Source organism: Bubalus bubalis, chromosome 11, assembly GCF_019923935.1.
Source record: "Bubalus bubalis isolate 160015118507 breed Murrah chromosome 11, NDDB_SH_1, whole genome shotgun sequence".
Taxonomy (NCBI): Eukaryota; Metazoa; Chordata; class Mammalia; order Artiodactyla; family Bovidae; genus Bubalus; species Bubalus bubalis.
Window position 1 is genome coordinate 27,091,820 of NC_059167.1, and position 17,516 is coordinate 27,109,335.

At 38.9% G+C, this 17,516-nt stretch overlaps 1 protein-coding gene across 6 annotated transcripts in view; it reads right to left on the bottom strand.

Moving 5' to 3' along the window:
• The window catches only part of SYNE2 (spectrin repeat containing nuclear envelope protein 2), a 328,786-nt gene that overhangs the window by 134,787 nt on the left and 176,483 nt on the right, over nt 1–17,516 (bottom strand). For all 6 annotated transcript variants that reach the window (XM_044924868.2, XM_044924865.2, XM_044924866.2 and 3 more), the window contains 5 exons: nt 16,594–16,812; nt 10,049–10,314; nt 8,103–8,271; nt 4,562–4,717; nt 1,909–2,049 (listed from right to left, as the gene is read on the bottom strand). In XM_044924868.2, the coding sequence (XP_044780803.2) occupies nt 1,909–2,049; nt 4,562–4,717; nt 8,103–8,271; nt 10,049–10,314; nt 16,594–16,812 (951 nt within the window). The remainder of the gene's footprint in view (nt 1–1,908; nt 2,050–4,561; nt 4,718–8,102; nt 8,272–10,048; nt 10,315–16,593; nt 16,813–17,516) is intronic.

Consider the following 17,516-nt stretch of genomic DNA (forward strand, 5'->3'; position numbering starts at 1 on the left):
GAATACTGGAGTGGGTTGCCATTTCCTTCTCCAACGCATGCATGCATGCTAAGTCGCCTAAGTCGTGTCCAACCCTGTGCGACCCTATGGACAGCAGCCCACCAGGCTCCTCCATCCACAGGATTCTCCAGGCAAGAATACTGGAGTGGGCTGCCATTTCCTTCTCCAGCTCTTAACTCAAACTGTATTCATCTCAGTACAAATTAGCTGTAAGGGGGCACAAAGTCCTGGGCATTTTCAGAGATGAATGACACCAAACAAGGTCAACATAACCCTAACCTAATCTTTCCAGAGTGATGAGGTAACATTATATTTAAAAGGGCTTGGGTAAATACCTATCTTAGACCAGTATATATATGTACTTAATCTAGAAGACAATTCTTATAAATGTTAAAAAAAAAATGATAAAAAGAAAATATCACTCTGACTCAGAGTAATGCAGAGGCAGGAAACTCTAGCCATATGTATTAGTAGCAACTGCTTTTGGTTCAAGAAACCAATAGACTGGATTCAAATGTGGACTTGTCTGGGGTGAGGAAATTTCAAAGGCAACATTCAATTATTACTTAATATCTGCATAAGAACATAATTTCTAGAAATGAAAAAATCTGGTTAAGTTGCTTATTGAGAGCCCAGGGTTTTGTCCAATGGTGAGCCATATTCTGACCTATTTTTATTTTTAATTTAATCTTTTATCCTTTGACATCACATTTATTTGGTTTAGAGGGAGCTACAAAGCAAAGGCAGGTATGATCATTTGTGAGCAAATCTTATTCACCTTATTTTAAAAGAATATACACACTCTAATGTCTTCTTATAAGAAAGAAGAACGCATAAAACAGGTACAATTATTTCTTTCAATATTTATAATTATTTTGTTCTTTTTACCCAAAGAAACACAATCAGGTTAAATTAGAAACCAAAGGAGAGGTTTAACTGCAGGGAGGGAATAGACGGAAGGGGAGTGATAAGAAGTGAGACTTCTCCAAGGATAACTTTAAAAAATTGAGGTAGAACTGATAACATTTTATTCGTTTTAGGTGTACAACACAATGGTTCACTATTTCTATCTACTGCAAAATGATTGCCACAATAAGTCTAATTAAAATCCATAATCCTGGGTTCTGGAACCAAAAAAAAAAAAAAAAAATCCATCACTATACATAATTACAAAATTTTTTCCCCGTGATAAGGACTTTTAAGATGGATTCTCTTAACTATTTTTAATACTTATTTGGCTGTGCTGGGTCTTAGTTGTGGCATGCAGGATCTTTAGTTGCTTACTTGCAACATGTGAACTTTTAGTTGCAGCATGTGGGATCTAGTCCCCTGACCAGGGACTGAACCCAGGCCCCTGCATTGGGGGCACAAAGTCTTAGTCACTGGACAACCGGAAGTCTCTCTTAGCCCTATTTTTAAAAGTTTCCATTCATAGTAGAATATTTCCTTAAAATGTAAAATAGAATGTTTTCTACACTCAGGAGTTTACTTAGAAGTTAAGAGGCAGAATATTATGTTTATATACCACTCTAAAACCTAAGACATTTTGCATGGGAAATAAATTTGAAATTTTTATTTTTTTTCTGTTTCCCTTTGGCAGTCTAAAGACAAGCTGTTAATTGTATTCATATCCTATTGAAATATTTTTATATGTCAGTTTTCCCAAGATAGGATCCTTACTTTTCTTCCCTTGTGAAAAGGCTGGTTCACAATCACAAACTCTCAGCAGTTTGGGTCTATTCCCACCATGGGAGAAACACCACAATTCTTAAATGCAACCTTCTCCATCAAGGCTTTGCAGGTGACACTGTCAGTGAGGAGGCCCCTTAAATCTGGGTTAGGATCCCTGTGATGACTAATGAACAGGGAATACACCAGATGCTGGAGGAAGTTAAGGGAGGAAGTTACCTTTTGAATTTCTTGAGCTTTCTCAATATTTTTGCTTTTCTGCTGTAGCATCTTTTCGACATTACGAAGCCCATTATTAATTTCGTCTATTTTTCTACTCGTTGTATATGACGGTGAGCTTTTCAGGACTTCGTTGCTAATCTGTTACAAGTGAGAAAGACACAATGGAGATGTTTTCCGCACTGTATTCAGAGATTCAAATACTAAAAGGGGCAGTCACACAAGTTTGAAGTTTTACTTGTATGCATTTCTTAAGGTCTGGGGAAAATTCCGAACCATGCTGACTACTGCCAAAATGAGACGGTAGATTAGTGGACTAGGAAATGGCAGCTGGGCTGATCTGAATTTTTAAAGCCAACCTAAAAAATAAGAAAACTGACCAACAACATTTTGCTCAATGTAACCCATAGTATGTATGACAGCTGTGTGCTGTACTGGGCAAAATTACTGAGAGGACTGTTAGAAATACACTCCAAGGGAGCAAATGATAGGAAAGAATTCCTAGGAGAAAAATTATTTATCACACAGTCTCTCCGTTTTTATGAGAGAATCCTCTGCATTGATCTGTTTTCAATAAAAGCAAACATTCTTAATCTGATGTAAAAAATGTAATCCTCACCTTAATATTCATTTGGGTGGAAAAAAACTTCTAAAGCTAGCTGTTTCTTGCAGCAAAAAAGCTTAGTTTTTCTATGTGAATGTTTCTAGTATATGTTTTCCTAGCAATTAGAAATCTAGCTGCTAACAGTGTATTTTTTTTTTAATTGGAATGATTTACCTAAGAAAATAACTTGTGCTCAGAAAGATAATAAATGTTGAATGTATCATTTTTCAAATGCCTGATAGTTTGAGTTCTTGGTTTTGTTTTTTTTCCTCCTTAAACTATGTTGATAAAGCTTTCTCCAAGCAGCCACTGAATAACCAAATAGTGAAGTGAAAGTTGCTCAGTCGTGTCCAACTCTTTGCGACCCCGTGGACTGTAACCCATCAGGCTCCCTCTGTCCATGGGGATTCTCCAGGCAAGAACACTGGAGTGGGTAGCCGTTCCCTTCTCCAGGGTATCTTCCCAACCCAGGGATCAAACCCAGGTCTCCTTCATTGTGGGTGGATTCTTTACCATCTGAGCCACCAGGGAAGCCCAAGAATACTGGAGTGGGTAGCCTATCCCTTCTCCAGTGGACCTTCCCGACCCAGGAATTGAATCAGATAATACTTAATACTTTTGTATAATCCTTTTAATTCACTTTTTAAAACCACTATATTTGTACAACCATTGAGGCTGAACCTTCCAATGCAGATACTACACAGATACAGAAACTGAAACTCAGGCTAAATAACTTGCTTAAAGTCACACATCAAGGCAGTAGGTGAACTCATCACAAGAAGCCTGAGCCATCAGACACCAAGGCCTTATGCTCTTTTCTCAACATAAGGTTGCTATAGTTTATATAATAAGTGATAGTTTATATAATGATTTTATCCCACAGACCATACCATAGTCAAGATTTGTAGAAAAAAAATAATCCGGTATTAGCTTTTTATTGCTATATAACAAATTACCACGAAATGAACCTTTCTGATATTTTAAGTAGTTATTCTCCAGGCAGAAATGCTTATCATTTTCATACACTAGGAGATCATGAATTAGGTGAAGTATGCAGCCATCTGAATTACACAGAATGGTACTGTGTCTACTGCGTGGGTCCTATAAACATACCACGCAATAAAAATCAGTTTACAGACGTACACAGAAATAAAAATTACAGATGAAACTTTCAACCCTAAATTTAAAAGGTAAATTTTGATGATTAAATCACTTTGTTAAGGATTTTCACATGAAGTAGTCAGGAAAACCAATTTAGTTTCTCTCAAAAACATTTAATATTTTCTAACAATACATGATTCTTGGGGAAGTTTCTCATAATAGATTATCTAAGAAATCTGCCATAAGTTTGAAATCTGTTTTGTGTGTGCAATTAATATCCACCTTATTGAATTATAGGTATTCTAGGCTTCAAAAGGCAATACAAAAATCTTTCTGCATTCTTCTGGACCAAACTGAATGCCGCTCTGTTGGATTGGGGCAGCCTTTAAATAACACAATAAAATTGTCTTGTTAATCTCCTATGTCTCCAAGTACTAGGGAAATTTCCTATTCTTTCTTTCAACCTGGACTTTTAGGTATAAAAGATTTGTCCAGGAATGCTGTGTGAGAATTACGTTACCATCATCATCAGAAAGGCACCATGTGTTAAGTGGTATTCCTAGTGAGTTATGAAATGTGTATTCTTATTGCTCTTGGCTGCAATTTCAAAACGTTTAAGGCACAGTATTATTCATGTCCAAAATGAATGACTTTCAGTGACTTTCCAGAAAAAGGAAAGCCAAGTAAAAGACAATATATAACTCTATTTTTAAGTGCAAGAGAAGAAAAACTAAGCATCTTAGCAACTAAAAATAAATAGACTAATTCTGTTACCTGTGTCACTTACTTAGAGCAGTATTGAATTCACAAAAAATTATCACTCAACTAAACTCTATGAAAACAGACATAGTTGGAATCAGGACAAATGAAAATGTGATATTAAATGATATTTTCTTCTTTATATTCATTTCCCTCCATAAATAATACCACAAATACAAACATTATTACCTTCTCATCTATGTCTTCTAAAGCGTTTCTGCACTCTTCCACCTGGGATTCAATCTCTGCAGGGACTATGGTGTACATTTCAGAATACTTGATTCGCAGTTTTTCCATAATATTCTCAAAAGTTAGCTTCCCTTTCTTAAGAATGCTTTGAAGCTCCTAAAAAAATCAAGAGAGTTTCAAATGCTCCCAGGACAGAGAAAAAGTTTAACTTTAAAAATGAAAGCCGCTTTCCAGCACATCCTTATGATTTAAATGAGCAAACTTTGCATGACAAAACCTCACTATTGATACAAGCTGATTAAGCCTGAGAGATCTTCAGTTCGGTTAGATGATGCTTTCTAAATTGTAAAGAATTAAACTTGATATCTCTTCATAGTGTCAACCCATTGTCCTGAAAAGACATTACAACATCTCCTGCTTCTAAAGTACCTCTAGGATTTAAGTATATCTCAGTAGCAGTCTTGATATAAAAGGCTGCTAGTAGCAAAAAGTTTCAAAGATTTTTTTTTTATTAACTTGTTGCCATTTCTGCTTCCTCCTGCATTAACATCACAATGATTCAAGGCCACTAAAAGCCCTGTGTTTGAAGCAGAAGTGTCTGCTTTCATGTAATTAGACAGCCCAGTGGAGCTCAACCTCTTTCAAAAGGGAGGGTTCCAGTTCCCTGTAAAGAATGTGAGTTTTTAGGAGATAAAAGAAACCTGAACAAGCCATCTATTGGTAGTGGCCTAGAAACAGAATCTGATCTGCATTCTCCTGCACTAATTATAAAGGAGAAACTCATTTGTTTGGGAAAGTTTCCCAAAGATAAAGTGGAAAAATACTTCTTGACTTTCCTGTGGCTTTTGGGGGTTTCTTTCATTTCTACAGTAGCTGTTCAGGAGCGTTATTTGTGTCAATGGATTGAGCCACCACACTGAAGAATGATTACAGTTTTGAATGACTCCATGATGTGTCACTGCTTTCCTTTTCTTAACCCTCAGCAGAGAACAAATCTAGACAGGAAAAGTCAGAGACCACCACCATTCTGACAAATGTGGGATTTCAGACACGGTGTGCTCCTGGTTTATCTAGACCTTGCCGCGAGTACAGGTCTTCATTCAGAGCTACCCCAAGATGGCTTCCCCATGAAGAATGCTTCTGTGACACAGAGTAAGCTTCCTTTTTCATTGAAAACCAAAAGCTCTGCAACTTTTGAATAAACCTTCATCACTTTTGCCTGTAACCACTGAATGGAATGAAAAGAGATGGGTCTGCAAATGACCCTTAGCCTATGTATAGACTGATATTTAGTCACTAAGCTGTGTCCGACTCTTTCACAACCCCATGGACTGCAGCCCACCAGGCTCCTCTGCCCATGGGATTCTTCAGGCAAGAATCCTGGAGTTGGTTGCCATTTCCTTCTCCAGGGAACCTTCTTGACCCAGAGAGAGAACCTAGCCTCCTTCATTGGCAGGTGGATTCTTTACCACTGCACCACCTGGGAAGCACTTATATATAGATAGTGTGATATAATAAATATATTTAGAGTTTTTAAAAATTAATTTTTATTGGAGTACAGTTGTTTTACAATGTTGTATAGGTTTATATTACATAGCAAAATAAATCAGCCACACATATACAAAAATCCCCTCCCTTTTGGACTTCCTTCCTATTCGGATCATGACAGTGCATTGAGCAGAGTTCCCTGTGTTATACAGTATATTCTCATTAGTTATCTATTTTATATAAAGTATCAATCCCAATCTCACAATTTCTTCAAGATATATTCAGTCTTCATCCCTAGTTCCTGGCACAGCTTCTAAAACCTTTGGAATTTCCTGGATTGGGGTGAGTGTCTTTTGTTATTTATAACAAGCCTTTTACAACCCTAAGGGAGTTTATGGTAATAAGAAGACCTTTGGTGGTGGGGGGGGTGAAGGTTGGGGGTGTGTAGGGGATGACAGCTTCAGGAAGGAGGCTGGTTGCCACAGGAACCATCCATGTGATTAGAGGGTTGGAACTTCCACACGTCTAGAGGGGAGAAGGGCTGTAGATTGTGATAATCACCAACTTTCAGTGATTTAATCAACCATGCCAATATAATGGAGCCTCCATTTGCTGTTGTTCAGTTCCTCAGTTGTGTCCAATTCTTTGCAACCCCATGGACTGCAGCACAGCAGGCTTCCCTGTCCTTTACCATCTCCGTGAGCTTGCGGAAACTTATGTCCATCAAGTCGGTGATGCCATCCAGACATCTTATCCTCCGTGATCCCCTTCTTGCCTTGAATCTTCCAGCATCAGGGTCTTTTCTAAAGAGTTGGTTCTTCGCATCACGTGGCCAAAGTATTGGAGTTTCAGCTTCAGCATCAGTCCTTCTAATGAATATTCAAGATTTATTTCCTTTAGGATTAACTGGTCGGACCTCCTTGCAGTCCAAGGGACTCACAAGAGTCTTCTCCAACACCACAGTTCAAAAGCAATCAATTCTTCAGCTTTCAGCCTTCTTTATGGTCCAACTCTCATATCCATACGTGACTACTGGAAAAACCATAGCTTTGGCTATACGGACCTTCGTCGGCAACGTAATGTCTCTGCTTTTTAATATGCTGTCTCGATTTGTCCTACTTGTCTTCCAAGGAGCAAGCATCTTTTAATTTCGTGGCTGCAGTCACCTTAAACATGGTTTGGGGTCGCTCTAGATTGATGAACACATCAAGGTGCTGGGAGAGTGGTACACCCAGAGAGGGCATGGAGGTTTGCTGCCCCTTTCCCCATACATTTCTTCTGGTTGGCTGTTTCTGAGTTGTATCCTTTACAATAAACCAGGAATAGCAAATAAAGTGCCTCCCTGAGCTCTTTGAGCCATTCTAGCAAATTTACAAACCTGAGGAAGGAGTCATGGAAGTCCTGGCTTTATAGCTTGTCATTCAAAATTTACCAGTGGCATGTGAAGTGGGGGAGTCTTGTGGGACTGAGCCCCAAAGCTGGTGGTCAATACTAACTCCTTGCAGTTAGTGTCAGAATGGAATTGGTGTCCCAATTGGTGTCTAGAGGGTTGGAGAACAGGTTAGTGTGTATATGTGTGTGTGTGTGTGTATGTGGGGGGAAGCCCCACACATTTGGTGGCAGAATGTTTTGAGTAAAAACAGTTCCACCCCATCAGAGATAAGGTATTACATCCTACTAAAGCGAGCAGTTTAACATACTATACAAGAGTAGTCACAGACCCTGTTCATCATACACACTTGAAATGCAGTTGAAAAGGGGCTTCTTGGTCCACACTGGCCTATTCCCAACCTGGTCCCAACTCTGCTCTCTCTGCTCCAATCATGTGGGTCTCCTGTGGATCTCCTGTGGGTATCCTGTGGATCTCCTGTGGGTCTCCTGTAGGTCTCCTGTGGGTCTCCTGTGGGTCTGCCCACACCATGCCACAGAGCCTGTGTGCATATTCTCCTTTTCTAGGTTCCCTCGACACTAGCCATGGTATTACCTTTAATAACTTTGGATCCAAGATTTCAGACCTGTATCAGCCACATTCACTAGTTCATTCCTTACTTACCTCAAGCTGTTCTGCCTTTTCTGGACAGTCTTGTAATTCCATATTTTGGAAAGAGATTGTAGTCTGTTGAAATAAATTCTTCAAAGTAGTTATTTCTTTTGTAAAGGAATGTCTTTCTTGGATTTCATTCTGCATCAATTCCTTATTTTTTTGGGCTTTCTGGAAAAGCCTAAAGTAGAGCATCAAAATAAGATTATTCCTTTATTCTGTTTTTCTCTAGGCAATAATTTTATTTCAACAATTAACAAGATGTCTATATAGCTGACAAAAGACCTTTTTTCTCCTGAAAGGAAATGACCAGTTTTCAAGATTTATATACTATATGAAAAGTGAAAGTGTTAGTCACTCAGTCATGTCTGACTCTTTGCGACCCCATGGATTGTAGCCTGCCAGACTCTTCTGTCCATGGAATTCTCGAGGCAAGAATACTGGAGTGGGTAGTCATGCCCTTCTCTAGGGAATCTTTCCAACCCGAGGATCAAACCCGGGTCTTCTGCATTGCAGGTAGGTTCTTTACCATCTGAGCCACCAGGGAACCCCATATACAAACATATATCAAGTTCTATCACTCCATCAAAAACCTCTCTAAAACTTCCATCTCAGAATACCTTCTTTCCACACTTTACATTCCAACTGCCAGCTCTATCCTCCTTTTTTTCCATATAATCCCTGAGTTCAACTGAATATGACCAGAGGTGCGAATGAAGGAATGAGTGGGCTCATAGGGTCAGAGATGACCCCACTGGTCTCTCTATCTGAGCTGCCCCCAGTTGCTACGGATGCAGCCATCATGTTTTTGGAGGAACTTAAGTCGTTAAAATCTTTCCTCAGGGCTATCTGGTATTTCTAGCTACAAACATATTATCTCCTTTGACCCAGTGATCCTACTTCTTGGCATCTTTCTTGATGAATTAATTCTAGAATGAAATTCTAGCATAATACTCACTATGAGCTTCAGTCAGTCGTGTCTGACTCTGCAATCCCATGGACTGTAGCCTGCCAGGCTTCTCTGTCCATGGAATTCTCTAGGCAAGAATACTGGAGTGGGTTGCCATTTCCTTCTACAACACTCACTGTAGTGTTTTTATAAAAGTAAAATAGATTGTATATAATTTTAAGGTTCTGTGTTAGGGGCTTGATTACGACTGAGCGACTAACACACACACTCACATAAATCCATTATTGGGCTTCCCAGGTAGCGCTAGTGATAAAGAATCAACCTGTCAATGTGCGAGATGCAAGAGCCACGGGCTTGATCCCTGGGTCAAAAAGATCCCCTGCAGTAGGAAATGGCAACCCACTCCAGTATTCTTGCCTGGAAACTCCCATGGGCAGAGGAGCCTGGTGGGCTACAGTCCAAGAGGTCACAAAGAGTTGGACACACCTGAGCACTACTACTACTTCTAAATACATTATAGCATATCTACAAGCTGATATAGTTATATTTCAGAGAACATTTAATAGCATAGGAAAATGAACAAAATATGCTGATAGATGGCTCAGCAGAATACAAAACAGGACAGTACTATAATCACAATTTTTTAAAAAAATATAACCATAGTAAGAAAGTTGAATGATTGGTAGTAACTGTCACTGAATGGTAAAAATTAAAGGTGATTTCTATATTAATCTTCATAATTATCCACATTCTCTAAACTTCCTTTAATGAATATGTATTCCTAAGTTAGAAAAACAGCAAACATTAAAAACGTTTTTTGAAAGATTCACCCACAGTAACACCAAGATGGAGAAGGTATGCTTGTTTTAATTATCATTAATATTAATCTTTTCTATCCTTTCATACCTATCAGTGTTGATGCAACTCAATTCTGCCATACCATCTATCCTTGTTCTATAATATTTTTATATTCTAGAAATTCAATATTTTCTCAATTTTTAGCCTGAGTTGCAAACCCATTTCCTTAGTAGTTTTTCATAAACCTTACTTGTGGCATCGTTCTTGCATGGACATAATCTCTTGAGATGCAGGAACACTTTCCACAGCCCCCAAGCCTTCAGGAGTGCTCCGGATACTTTTTATGCGCTGCAGAAGAAGGACCAGTAACAGCTGTTGCTGCTCCACATTCTCCTCGTATTGGCGTAAACAGTCCAGCAGCCCTGAGAGTTCCTCTGTGGAGGCTGTCTCTTTTGCTTTGGAAATTTCAGGAACTTCTTCTTGAAGATTATCTAGGATAATGACTTCTCGTTCAATCTAATTTAATAAGCAAAAAAAAAAAAAAAAAGGAGCTGAAATAAGTAAAATATATTCTTACCACTTCAGGACTCAGGAATCATAATTTTTAAAGACTGGCTCGTCAGAGGATTCCCAATGCCAAATTCCAGTTCAAAGTAATATCTGTCTTCCTATAGCTGGGAATATTATCCCTCCAGGATTTTAATCCCATAGTTCCCAGCTATTGATCATGTAGATGTGTGGTTAAAAAGAAGTGTTGTTGTTATGAGCTGAAGGAAATGCTATTGAATATTTTCATAATTTCTTTTTCCTTTTAGGATCAGTTGCTTTACTAAAGCAAATCCTTGAATGAGCTCCACCAAACTGCATCCATGAAGTAGAAGAGGTTGGGCAAGTACTGGATAATTTTTCTATAACTCTCTTTTCCTTCACATCCAATCCCTATATACTCAGAAAAGTAAGTTCAATGGGTCCTCATTACCTGACACCTAAACCAACGGGAATGCTGCCCAAATGACTGGACTGCTCATGTATTTCTCAACCACAGCTAAATGTAGAATTCAGAAATACATAACCTAATAAATCAAATCTCTAGAAACTGGAGTTCTACTAGCCCTGAAACTCAAACAAAGACACAGAAAACCAGATCCCTCTTACTCCCTCCTTGAATCCTCTAGCCCTCTCCTCTGCTGCAGCAAACATTTATCACATTGTTCCAGCATTGTTAACATTCCTGCTGTATGCTCAGACAGAATCAGGCATCTTGCAGTCTTGACATCACTGAATATCACACAACTCAACTACATTTATGACAACATGCTAACTGAAATGATGAACTGGATGCCTAGTAAGATGTGCCAAAGAATGAGAATTCAGGAGCCCCAGCATCAGTTAAGTTTCTCAGGGACCTATGGTCTGGGGCATGCCAGCACTTCTAAAAGGTAAAGATCAAGCTGTTCAATATTGCACTTCTACTGCCAAGAACAAGGCACAGCACCAGATGGACCCTTTGGGATTTTGGCAGCTGTGTATGCTATACTTGTGACTGTTGCTCAGATCCATCTATCAGAATCCTGCCATTGTAGAGGGGGCAGTGCAGCAGGGCCAGGCTGTATAAGCAGCCCTGTCATTTGGGCCACAGGTTGCAGCAGAGTCTCCAACTGCTAGAATACATGGGTACATGTGCAGATTGGCCCCTCTCCAAAGGACTCAGTTATGGAGTTTGTGCTTTCCATCACCTCAAACCTAAATTCAGGTGAACTGAAGTCCTAGTTCTCAGGCAGGCAGCTGCAGTTCCCCCAGGGAATGGGAAACGGGTTCCACTGGGTCATTTTACAGTATACCCCACCCCATACCAGTCAAAGAACCAGCATGCACAGAAAGAAAGAAATTGCTATGTGGACAGAGGTAACTGTCCATCTATGGTTTCCAACATACACTGGGGTTGAAAGAACCATGTTCATAATCCAGGATTAATCAAGCATTTCTTGGTGCTTCCATGGCCAGTGATAACCATAAACGGGCAATTGCAGCAAGCAATAAGAGTAAAGTGACTAAAGGCTTACCCAATAAGGTGTAAAGGCTCTAACCTTTCCTGGGTCAGCTCTCCTATCTCCCACTCCTGTTCCCTCGGATCACTTTCCAAAATAAAGCACCTGCTGACAAGCCCCTGTTGCAGGTTCTGCTCTCTGCTGTTAAAGCTGCTAAGTAATTAGGAAGAGAATGCAAGGGGGAAGAATAATTTTCTTTTTGGACAATATTTTCATCCAAAAGCCAGGCAATTATTCAACTTGTGAATGGATAAACTGTTGTGTGTGAATCTAGTAGAATATTACTCAGAAATGAACTACTGATAGAAGCAACAGCATGAAGGAATTTCACACATACTATGCTTAGTGGGAAAAGGCCAAGCTCAAACGCATTTGAGTCCATTTTTATGACTCTGAAAATGGCAAGACAGATTACTGATTGCCACAGGCTGGAGGTAACAGAAGGGACTGACTACAAAGGGCACAGGGGGATTTCTGGGTGATGGAATGAAGTCTTGATTTATTGGTGGTCATGTGATTATGCATTTCTCAAAATGCAGCAAACTCTAAATTAGTAAAAGAGTTACCACAAAGATTATGCATTCATTCTGCAGCCTCTGGATGATTTTCCTTGGACAGAGCAGTCTAACAATTGGTTATAAAACTTTTAGGTTCAGTCACTTATAAAGTTGAGTCTAGAAAGGGAGGAGGAACTATAGTTGTTTCATAAGTAAACACAGCGAAGGAGACTGAAAAACTTGTAAGCAACAAAAATAAGAACTAAAACTAAAACAGAAAAGACTTTGGGATCTTTGGTAGAAGGGAAAGAAGACAGCCTTACACCTCCCATCATTATTGAATACATGCCTTTATTTCAGCACATTATGATCAATGGAGCATAAAATGATGATCCTAAATAACCAGGAATGAATAATTAAATTAAGCAGACTCTGCTTAAGAAAACAGGAAGGTAAGACTTTAGGGGGAAAACACGGTAAATCAAAATTTAAATTAATTTTTTAATTGGTAAATTTAAATAAGCACTTATGCTTTTGAAAATATATTTATAAAACCTTTCTTTCATAAAGATACTGGATTGTACTTTTTAAAAACAGAAATTCATTTTGTCACTTGTAAAATCATCAACCATGCCAACAGAATCTTGCATGTACAGGTATTTAGATGGTTTAATTTTTATTGAATGGATGAAAGCTATTTTAAACTCATATCAATTTGGTAGGTGTAAATATCATTTAAGTGGATAGCTTAGTGGTTAAAAACGGACTGTAAGTTGAATCTTACATCATGCATTTACGAAACTGAGCAACTTAATCTCACTGTGCCTCACTTTATTCATCTATAAAATGAGAATAGTAAAGATATCTACACTTCATAGGATTCTTATGAGGATAAACGTAAATGTAACACATGTAAAGTGCTTAGAATTATGCCTGACACATGTTCAATTAAGTGTCTATTAAGTGTTAGTAGTTATTATTGTTAGTACAGGAGAACATATTTTGTTTGCATTACTCTTTGAAAGACATTCTGTTAGCAGATACTGTCAAATGTCATATGAATAACTACAAATATAACTACAACTAAATAACTACTAAGTATGATTGCATGGTACTGATAAAATATGATTGCTAATGGGTATAGAGCAAGAAAAGATAATGTAATAAAATATAAAGAACAATAAGCTTAGGACTGGCCTAGACCTGGATTTGAATAAGAGCTGTCCCTCAACAAATACCAAGTGCCAATTTAGTGCAAAGCCTTGTTCAGATTCCAAAATTATGGCATGGGCAAAATAGATATGGCCTAGTCCACAGCCCCAGTTTAATCACTAGCTTGGAGGGCTTGTACCAACTTAAATTTCTAAGTGCCTCAGCTTTTCCATTTAGAAAATGGTGATAACAGGTAACTCATGAGGGCCATGCAAAGATTCAGTGGCATCATGTGTGAACTGCCTTTTTTTTTCCCCCCAGCCCTGCTGTGTGGTGTGTGGGATCTTAGTTCCCTGACTAGGGATCAAACCCGTGCCCCTTGCAATAGGAGCAAGACGTTCCTAACCCTGGGACTGCCTTATCAGCAGAGCACACGGGAACACACTGCACAGAAGGGCCTCAGTAAACAGTGCCATTGTGGATGAGAAAGAACTGGAGGCTGGCAGTCCTGCTAAAAGTACAATTTACAAAGCTCCTTGATGTTTTCACATTCAAGAGACTATTTACTAATCCTACCCAGGCAACATCACTAAAATGATACTCATTTTCAAGAAGACCAAGTTTTAAGTAGAAAAATATGACAGTGCTAAACATTTAAATCCTAAAGCAATGTGACCTACAAGTATTGATCATATTTCTGCTTTAAGCAAATTCAGCAGGAATTTTGACAGGCATAAGAGAGAAGAGTTTTCACTTAATGTTCTGATTTGTACCTCATTTATGACTGGTTCTGTAGAAAGATTAAAGAATACCCTAAGATAATTTTATGTGGTCTTGGAGAAGACTCTTGAGAGTCCCTTGGACTGCAAGGAGATCAAACTAGTCAATCCTAAAGGAAATCAGTCCTGAATATTCACTGGAAGGACTGATGCTGAAGCTGACACTCCAATACTTTGGCTACCTGATGTGAAGGGCCAACTCTGGGAAAGACTGAAGGCAGGAGAAGAAGGGGATGACAGAGGATGAGATGGTTGGATGGCATCACTGACTCAATGGACATGAGTTTGAGTAAGCTCTGGGAAATAGTGAACAACAGGGAAGCCTGGTGTATTACAGTCCATGGGGTCACAAAGAGTCTGATATGATTGAGTGAATGAAAAACAGCAAAGATAATTTTATACTATTTTAAATTTTCCTTCTAAATGTACGTGATGCCTTAGGTCTCAACCATGGTTAAATTAACATCTGTGATCAATTTATACTATGGAGGTTTTCTTTGAGACAGTCTTTGGGAAGAACATCTTATACACTTTTAGGTCAATAATTAACAACTGTAGTTAATTTCCACAGTTAACAACTGTAATTAATTTCAAAATAAGTTGGTTATTATGAATATTACCTTATTCTAACCTTTAGTGTGATGGAGAGACAGTTATTTTTAAGAGGGTTTAAGTTTTCATTCCAATCCCAAAGAAAGGCAATGCCAAAGAATGCTCAAACTACTGCACAATTGCACTCATCTCACACGCTAGTAAAATAATACTTAAAATTCTCCAAGGCAGGCTTCAGCAATATGTGAACTGTGAAATTCCAGATGTTCAAGCTGGTTTTACAAAAGGCAGAGGAACCAGAGATCAAATTGCCAACATCTGCTGGATCATCGAAAAAGCAAGAGAGTTCCAGAAAAACATCTATTTCTGCTTTATTGACTATATGACTGTGTGGATCACAATAAACTGTGGGAAATTCTGAAGGAGATGGGAACACCAGATCACCTGACCTGCCCCTTGAGAAACCTGTATGCAGGTCAGGAAGCAACAGTTAGAACTGGACATGGAACAACAGACTGGTTCCAAATAGGAAAAGGAGTACGTCAAGGCTGTATATTGTCACCCTGCTTATTTAACTTATATGCAGAGTACATGATGAGAAATGCTGGGCTGGAAGAAGCACAAGCTGGAATCAAGATTGCCGGGAGAAATATCAATAACCTCAGATATGCAGATGACACCACCATTATGGCAGAAAGTGAAGAACTAAAGAGCCTCTTGATGAAAGTGAAAGAGGAGAGTGAAAAAGTCGGCTTAAAGCTCAACATTCAGAAAACTAAGATTATGACATCCAGTCCCATCACTTCATGGCAAATAGATGGGGAAACAGTGGCTGACTTTATTTTTCTGGGCTCCAAAATCACTGTAGATGGTGATTACAGCCATGAAATTAAAAGACACTTACTCCTTGGAAGGAAAGTTATAACCAACCTAGACAGCATATTAAAAAGCAGAGACATTACTTTGTCAACAAAGGTCTATGTCTAGGCTATGGGTCAAAGGTCTAGTCAAGGCTGTGGTTTGGTTTTTCCAGTGGTCATGTATGGATGTGAGAGTTAGACTATAAAGAAAGCTGAGCACAGAAGAATTGATGGTTTTGAACTGTGGTGTTGGAGAAGACTCTTGAGAGTCCTTTGTACTGCAAGGAGATCCAACCGGTCCATCCTAAAGGAGATCAGTCCTGGGTGTTCATTGGTAGGACTGATGTTGAAGCTGAAACTCCCAATACTTTGGCCACCTGATGTGGAGAGCTGACTCATTTGAAAAGACCCTGATACTGGGAAATATTGAGGGCAGGAGGAGAAGGGGACGACAGAGAACGAGATGGTTGGATGGCATCACCAACTCAATGGACATGGGTTTGGGTGGACTCCGGGAGTTGGTGATGGACAGGGAGGCCTGGCGTGCTGTGGTTCATGGGGTTGCAAAGAGTCGGACACAACTGAGCGACTGAACTGAACTTACATGCACAATAAAGATTTTAAAGATCATATGGGCAACTAATCACTTATTTCTAAGTTATCTGATACTGAAAAAAATGCCACTATCATGAATGAACTTGAATCATTCTTAAATCATATCTTGGAGATTATTTTGCTAGGACCTGATCACTATAAACCATGGACATGGTTCCATATATGTGATGTAAACAAATGGTACAGATTGAGGACTTGTTTTACAATTAAAAAAAAATGAAAATAATAAAACAATTTAAATGACACGTGTTAGTAAACTGTATGCTGTGACTGTTGCACATGAAGCACTTACTTCTTCATGCACAAATTTCCACTCCTGCTTCAGTTCTTCACACCACATCTCCCACTCTTTAGCAGCTTCCAGCAAACTCAGCCATCTCTCCCACAGAGCTGATGTGCTTCTGAGCAAACAGAGGCTGTCACTGTCCGTGCACGTGGCTCTCAAGTGTCTGAGGACCTTTCGTTGTTTCATCAGTTCTTCCTTGGCTGACATAAGATTTGACACCAAGGCCTTAAGAGAGAAAAGAAAAGGAGGAATAGAATTTTTCTGAATTCAGAAGTATTCTGAAAGTTATAAACTGTTTTAATCTTGAACAATTAATGTTTTTAAATCATCCATAATTCAGATGTGATCCATTTTTTATTCCTTTTGAAAGTCAATTTGAGACAGATGAGAAGTATCAATGTATTGTTATATAGCACATGAATTTAGAATTATGGGACAAATAATGAATAGAATTGAACAATAGAATAGAACAAATAGAATAAGGGACAAATAATGACCCTTAAATCATATTTTCCAAGTAAACATGTGTCTTCCAAAGTAAATATTCCTAGAAGTTCATTTTTAAAAAATTTTAATGTAAGTCTCATATTTTGTTGTTGTTCAGTCACTAAGTTGTGTCCGACTCTTTGCAACCCCAGGGACTTCAGCACGCCAGGCCTCCCTGTCCTTCACTATCTCCTGGAGTTTGCCCAAGTTCATGTTCTTGAGTTGGTGATGCTATTATACCATCTCATCCTCTGCAGCCCTCTTCTTCTTTTGCCTTCAATCTTTCCCAGGATCAGGGCCTTTTTCCAATGAGTCGGCTCTTCCCATCAGATGGCCAAAGTATTGGAGCTTCAGCTTCAGCATTAGTCCTTCCAGTGAGTATTCAGGGTTGATTTCCTTTAGGATGGACTGGTTTGATCTCTTTGCTGTACAAGTGACTTTCA